General features: G+C 36.7%; 1 protein-coding gene across 1 annotated transcript; it reads right to left on the bottom strand.

Moving 5' to 3' along the window:
• Positions 1-3,653: 3,653 nt before the first annotated feature.
• On the bottom strand, positions 3,654-5,633 carry LOC138178021 (3-hydroxyacyl-CoA dehydrogenase type-2-like). Its single transcript, XM_069109424.1, has 3 exons — positions 5,625-5,633; positions 4,273-4,699; positions 3,654-3,850 (listed from the first exon to the last, which is right to left on the bottom strand). Exons 1-3 carry the CDS (start codon positions 5,631-5,633, stop codon positions 3,654-3,656), a joined length of 633 nt encoding a protein of 210 aa, XP_068965525.1.
• Between the last annotated feature and the right edge of the window lie 2,736 nt (positions 5,634-8,369).

Raw genomic sequence — 8,369 nt, 5'->3', positions numbered from 1 at the left:
GTCTACATTAAATAAAATTTGAATTCCACCTAGTTTCTTCGATATATACATATAAATATAAAGCAATTTCTTTGTTATTTAATGTATTTTTTTCGACCGTATTCGCGGAGAGACGCGTTCACGATATAACGCGTCAATGACAATCGCAATTTCTCGGCTCGATACGGTAATCGACGCCACGAATCAGCCGATCGCCTATTTCGGTTAAAATGATAGGGGTGGTTTGAATGATATTCACACTGAGTTAACAATTCAAATATCGCTTAATACTGGGTTATCAATTAAAATATCACTATTTCTTTCCAACAATCTTTGAAGAATATAAATGTCTACGAATGTTATGTGTGATAAATGTAGAAAGTGTTCTTAGCGAAGCGTTATTCGGTGACGATGATGTCGGGAAGGAAGGATTGGTGGTCGCCGCCCCCTACCAAAGGTTACTCGTCAGTGGGAGCGGCACTCGAGTACCTCTTATACCATGTTTCACCGTAATGAGCAATAACTCTAAGGAGTGTCCCAATTTTCGGTATCACATCACAGCAACAAAAATCTCTAAATCTTAACCGATTAACGATTCCTTGGGGGTTCGTACAAATACGTCTAAACAGATGTTGGACATCTTGGCCGTCGAATGGATTAGAATATATGATAGGATCACCAGACGTAATATTTTCATTGTATATGCATTTCCAAGTATATTCTAAAACTTGTTTTAAATATGTATATTATATATACATATATACACAAAACTTTACATATACTTTACGTCGATTCCTGTTAGTTTCGAAAAAGTAATAATTTTAAAACGATTGAAATAAATTATATAATTCGATCATTCACAGTAAATAGACTGCAGGTAACAACAAATAACATTAAATATTACACACTTTAGCACTATTTATTATTAGATAATATCAAATATGTATTTATACAAAGATTAATTGAAAAAAGTACATACATAATGTACATACATATGCTTGTTTTGTTCCCATTGTGTGCCTCAACGAATTCTCGTTATTTATCAAAGAATTTTCGCCATTTACGAACTCCACGAATTCTCGCCATTCATCCACGTATACTCGTAATTCGTTCACTGATTCACGCGGCGCATCCACGGCTTGTCATCGTTGATACGCGAACTCTCATCGTTCTTACGCGAACTGTCGTTGTTCATATGCGAATTCTCGTCGTTGATGCACGAACTCTGGTTGTTCATCCACGATTTCTGCTCGTTCATCCACGAATTCAGTCCTCTCGTCCAGACATTCACGCCAGTTGTCCACGAATTCGCCTCAGTTGTCCACGAATTTACGTCCGTTATCGAGGAATCCCGGTAGTGCGACGGAATCCAATGAGGCACTTCGTCCCTGGTTTCGTAGCGATTTGATATGCGTCTCGTGGTGCTGTACAGCTTCCTTGTTTCCTTTCTTTCCCCTGGAGCTAAATGTGAGCAAGGATTTCAGTGATTCTACATTATTTACGGACAGACATTTAAACGATGACAGTTTATTTATGAACAAAGCCTCCAACGGAATTAATATAGGATAACATATTAATGACGTGCATCATCGAATTGAAATAAAACAAAAACGCGCGATATGAATTTTATGAATGGTTTATTAAAAGCCATTACTTTCTTGTTAGAGACTGATAAACTCGTAGTTTGAGCGAATCAATGATTGTCCCAAACTACTGATGGTTTGTGTCAATATATTGATAGCAACAAATTTACATCTAAATACACATAATCTTGAATAAACTGTGAATGTTTATGCATTTATTCTGCATACATGCTTTTTTTATTGCACGTATAAAAATAAGAATTCCTAAACATTCGCAGTCTAGTCGTAATACTAACATACCTGTCACGGGGTTTTCTTTGGGAAAAAAAAGTCCAAGAACACGGTCTCTTAGCTTCATTGCATCTGTAGGGACCACCACGCTTTTCTCCACGGGTCTCGAGGTGCCATCAGGATCTGAATTAGGTAGTGGAGCGCTAGGCATTGTTTGTTTATTAAAATCTGGATTGTACTCCGCCATTAAGCCGGCTACTAAGCGCGTTATGTTAAATAAACTCCACACGTTAGTTTCGAAAACGTGTCTATACAGGTCAGCAGAATGTGGCTTCTTGTTCTTCAAATCGTAGATATTTTCGTTGTCAACAACCCTAGCGGAATTAATTGGCTCGCTCACGCCCCCGAATTTCGTCTTCGCAGATTCAATGCTCTCCAATACGTCCTTGTCGAACTTCACCTAAAAAGTTAAAAAGTATCATACAATTATTCATTGTGAAAACATTACGTACTATTGTTAATTCAGAGTTTCGTTAAAATATGAAAATTTTACAATGTAAAATTTCTATCGGATTACTTGTATTTTGATCGTTTTGTCGTTTTGTTAATTATTATCTTATAGAGACATTAATATTAGATTAGGTTGATTTACATCAAATAAAATTTGAAATTCACCTAGTTTCTTCTGATATATAAGTATAAATATAAACTAATTTCCTTCTTATTCAATGTACTTTTGTTCGACCGTATTCGCGGGGAACAGCATCCGCGGTTTAACGCGTCAACGAAGGTCGTAAGTCGTCTCGTCTCGATAAGATAATCGACGCCACGAATCAACCAATCGCTTATTTGAGTTAAGATAATAGGGGTGGTTTGAATGATATTCACACTGAATTAACAATTAAAATATCACTTAACACTGAATCAACAATTGAAATATCAACACTGAATTAAGAACCAAAATATCGCTTAACACTGAGTTAACAATTAAAATATCAACACTGAGTTACCAATTAGAATATCGCTATTTCCAACAACTTTTGATATAAGTGTCTACGAGTTTGAATGACAAGTGTAAAAGTGTTCTTACAGAAGAGCGGATACCTGGTATGTCTTGACCGAAGAATGTTAAAACTGACGATCAGGTAAATGATGTCGAACTTTTAATAACTGTCATCCCCCACCATAGGTCCCTCTCAGGGTGGAAGAGGCCCTGCAATACCGTATGGGAAAAGACCACTTATCCCATGCTTTACTGTAATGTAAACTTTAGGTATGTATTCTATAAATTCAGGATCTCTGCAATAAGAAAAATCTCTAATTCTTATGGTTTATGAGCAATAAATCAATCTTTTGGAAATAATGTGGGTCCGAGTAAATACGATTAAATAGTTGTTGACTACCTTGGACTGACCGAAGGATGGATTAGATTATATGGTGCGGTCAAGGACGTTTCCATTGTAGTATGCATTTCCAAGTATATTCTAAGACTTGTTTTAAATATGTATATTATATATGTATATATAAACAAAATTCTTTATATTGTTAAAAACGAAGCGGTACCTTCCGTAATAAAAATCGCATTACTTTAATGTGATTCTTGTTGAACCTACAAAAATGTAATAATTTCAAAACGATTGAAATCAAATTAAATAATTCGATCATTCACAGTAAATAGACTCCTAACTAACAACAAATAACTCTAGGTATTCAACAATTAAGTACTATTTTATAGCAGATTATGTCGGATATATATTTGTAAAAGGATTTATTGCAAAAGAGAGATATTTATTTCACACAACTGTCCTGCATGTAAATACATATGCTTATATTTGGTTCCCACTGAATATTTTCATAGATTCAACATTTTGAATGTCCTTGTGAATCTCCTTCTTGATTGTACCTATAGCCCATATCTATACGTATATTCTCGCCATTAATCAATGGATTTTCGATGCATGCTTGAATCAAATAAGCGACTTCCTCGCAGGTTCCGTAGCGCTTTGGTGTTAGTTTCATTGCGATCCACCGCTTCCTTTCCTCTTCCTTTTGTGGAGCTAAATGTGATCAAGGATTTCAGTGATTCTACATTATTTACGGGCAGACATTTAAACGAAAACAGTTTATTAATGAACAAAGACTTCAATAAAATTATTATAGAATAATTTATTTACGACGTGCATCCTCGAATTGAAATAAATCAAAAAATGGCGATATGAATTTTATGAATGGTTTATTAAAAGCCATTACTTTCTTGTTAGAGAATGATAAACTCGTAGTTTGAGCGAATCAATGATTGACCCAAACTACTGATGGTTTGTGTTAACATATTGATAGTAACAAATTTACATCTAAATACACATAATCGTGAATAAACTGTGAATGTTTATGCATTTATTCTGCATACATGCATTTTTTATTGCACATATAAAAATAAGAATTCCTAAACATTCGCAGTCTAGTCGTAATACTAACACACCTGTCATGGGGCTGTCTATGTAACCAGGACAAATTGTGATAACACGTATTCCTTGCGACGCGAGTCCTCTAGCTAAAGGGATCGTCATGCCGGAAACAGCGGATTTCGTGGCGCCATAAGCAACTAAACCAGGTGGTGGTTCATAAGCCATCGTGCTCGAAAGATTTATAATAACTCCTCTTTGTTGATTTGAATCTGGTTTGTTCTTTGCCATCAAGCCGACCATTAAGCGCGTTACGTTAAATAAATCCCACACGTTAGTTTCGAAAACGCATCTGTACAGGTCAGCAGAATGTGGCTTCTTGTTCTTGAAATCGTAGATATTTTCGTAGCCAACAACACCAGCAGAATTAATTAGTACGTTCACGCCGCCGAATTTCGCCTTCGCACATTCGATGCTCTCTAATACGTCCTTTTCGAGCCTCACCTAAATAGTATCGTACAATTATTCATTATGAAAACATTACGTATCACTATTAATTCAGAGTTTCGATAAAATATGAAAACTTTACAATGTGAAATTCCTATCGGATTACTGTTACTTTGTTCGTTTTTCCGTCTTGTTAACTATTATCTTATAGATATTTTGACACGATTAATGGCATAAAGATCACCGATGACTGGCGCACCAAAATTAGTAGAAATACATAATTTGTACAAATGTCAATAGTTACAAATTTTTTATTATTTCCATCGTTACTACAATAGTGCGACGAAATTAATGCAGTATAAAATGTATAAAACTAGTTTTATTGATACATGAAGTGTAAATCCATTATGTGCGCTCCCCACCACTGGCAGTCGAACATGAGAAAATACGCTTTTACCTTAATGAATAATAACCCTAGGAACGTAATAACCTAAGGAACGTAAGGCCCTTGACAGTAAAGTAGGCAATGCTAAATCTTACGGCCTGTCTATAGAATTATTGCGGGTCCGAATAAGTATGTCCGAGGTATGAATTCTTGTTTATAGTAGGACCCGGGGCGTAAGAACATAGAACAATTATTTAGCAACGCGAAGAGACAATATGAAATAATACATAATCGTAAAAAATAAGTGAAGCGAGCGAAATTACTCTATAGCGGAATGGGGGTCGCCGGTGCCCTCAGTGAGATAAATTCATTAACACTTTGACTGCCACGCCGAAATCACAAGTTTCGCTCAGGACGCCACGAGAGTATTTTTATTTTTCAAAGCATATAATGGCAAAATAATAAATTGATGATGTAAAACAACATTCTCCTCCAATTGACCGTTTATCTTATTGGTGGTTACGGATGACCACTGTGGCGCCTTGCTGACAGCTGGTAGCGACGTATTATAACAAGTCTTCGTTTATTTCAACAAACCATTCGCATTTGTTATTTCGTCGTAAGCAAAACGTCGAGAATATATTTTTGAAACGTGTAGAAGATATTAGTAAACAGTACTCGCTCATTCTATATATAAAAGTAAGGTATGTGCTCACTTCTAACTTCAATTATATGATTATAAACCAGCATTTACGATAATTTTCCAAGGTGTGTTTATAATAATATTCGTAGATTACCCCTCAATGATATGAATGTAAACATAGTGCACCGTTAGATGCACGATTTGTTCTCTTTTTTTCTTTTTATTGATGTTCTAATAAAAATGTTTAATTGTTCAATGGGGCACTTTTTGTTTCAAAGTGTCTTCTATTTATCGGTTATATTCAAAATGCCCGAGCTATCAATTTTCATACAATTTTTACAATTGTAAGAAGTTCAAGCGCACCGGTCACCAATGACCAGCGTGGTGTCACAGGAGAAGCCGTGGCCGGTCATATATGACCAACGTGGCAGTCAAAATGTTAACTTTCTTTCATTATAAAATAAATATCCACTTATACGATACAAACGAAGGTATGGAAAAATAAATCATTTTCTGTTTTGTAAAATTGATGTACAGGCTTTAAGATAAAACGAAGAAAATTCGTTATCGTGTTACGAGGTAGATGATACCCGTCAGAGGAGAATAAATTGGCCCCGTAGCACGTCGTAACCGGCGTTTATAGTCCACGGTGCTCCAATAATATAAATCCTAGCCGTTATCGGGGCAAATTTATTGGAGGATATTATCGAACGTCGATTATCACGATACCATCGTAACCGTACGTACACGAGGTCGGTGATCTGGTTGCGTGGACGCAGTCCACCGCCCCACGTGGCTACGTAATACGATTATTTATTACAAAAGCATTATTTATCGGTCAGCGATCCTTCGAGCCGCCGATATGTTATTGTTTCGCCAATCGAAATTTCACGGTTTTCGCCCTGAAATGTTCCTCCCATCGGATTCGATATCGAGGGGCTAATCGATGATCCTCTCTTCCAACTCCCATAGCTGCCTGTTCTCTGATTTTTTAACTTTTGTCCAGTTTTCACTGCAAATGGAGACTCATTTATACTAGTTCTTGCCATGCGGTGAATACAAAAAATTAAATAAATATCAAACAAGTAAACATAAACCATTATATTATGAAATAATATTGCAACACATTTGAAATAGCCACACCTATATAGATAAGTACATTTTCACTCGAAGGTCTTAGAAAATTTATTGAACATTTTTAAATTTGTATCTAATAGATTAACCTATTTCAAGTCCGCTAAAATCTATCGTAAAACGTATCAATTGTTAAAAGACTACGTACTTCGGAAACTATCCGATACAAGAAGTCACGGAACCATTACAAAATCCGTACCTCCTCTCTGCAGACATATACGTACACACAACAAAGCCGATACTAAGTGACCATAGCAATCGTATTAGTTCCATCGCACAAGAAATCGAAATAACGACCAGTTACAGAGCAGCTGACTTTCTATGCTGCTGAATTCTCGGTACATAAAATTTCATCGAACGATCCTCTGGAATCTTCTGTTGCGTGTGTTTTGTTTCGAACTTTGCTCCTCGATAAAAGACGCGTTAGTCGTTGGCATAAGAGGAAAGGAAAAGTTTTCGCTGTCATCTTTGGCCTTTCGCCGGTAAATTTTCGAAAGAACAGTCGAAACTAAAGGTCGTGGAAAGCCAGAGGGGCGAAGAAATGTAACGGCAATGGCGGAAAGTAAGGTTTGGCGATGCGCCATAGCGATTTATTTATTTTTCTCTGTGCAAACTTCACCCTCCGGGGACTACCGGCTAGACAAACAGGGGAACAAAAACGTTTTATTACGCGATTAAGCTCAATGATGACGATATTTTAGGAGGCGATAAAAGAACTCGCCAGACGTGGCTACCCTGGCCAAGAAGAATGTCTGATGGCTCGCAACCAGATTATACACGGCTCCGAATAATTACGCGAAAAATTCCGCAGTTTATATAGTAGAACCTCAACTATCAATACCGATTGTTGGAACATCGATTAGTGGAAAATTTCGGTATGATATCCTTATAATTAACTTTTAAGTCTTATAAACTTTCTAAAATTCTTATAAGCTTGATAAAACGATACGAAATATATGATTGTTACGACCGTTCGCGGAGAGACGCGGTCGCGAGGAAAACACGTCAGCGAGATAAATTCTCGCTACAATTCTGCTAATCGACGCCGCGAAATAGTCGTTCCCCTGTTTCGATTAAAATAACAGAGGTGGTACAAATGAATTTAACACTGAATTGACAGGTTAATATAGCTTGTATATTTAACATTAATGAATATAATAATAAAAACGTCACAAATTATTTAGCGATGAATACAGTTAATATGTTACGGAAATTCGACCCGACTTTACGATATCTCTCAATGAATTCATTAGACTAAGCGACTTTAATTTTAATCGTCAGACCTCTCGATGTATAACGTTTGACTCTTCAAAAGGGACTAATTGTTCTTCGATCCTTTTCGTTGTCTTCTCTGGGAGACGATCCCCACTACGCTCGAATCACGCCACCGTTCGCGCCTATGATCACGTATACCACCTTCTTTATGTGTATGAAATAACGGACCGAAATCGACGTTTCTAGAACTCGCTGCTTGGTGACAACTATGCGCTCGTCGATACATTGTATATTTTCCGTCGGGCAGATAAGACGATCTGTCTGCGACACTGTAGGACCGCGAGCGACGG

This window comes from Bombus flavifrons, chromosome 3, assembly GCF_040668555.2.
Source record: "Bombus flavifrons isolate JBK064 chromosome 3, iyBomFlav1_principal, whole genome shotgun sequence".
Lineage (NCBI taxonomy): Eukaryota > Metazoa > Arthropoda > Insecta > Hymenoptera > Apidae > Bombus > Bombus flavifrons.
This window is presented reverse-complemented; position numbering and strand designations above follow the sequence as displayed.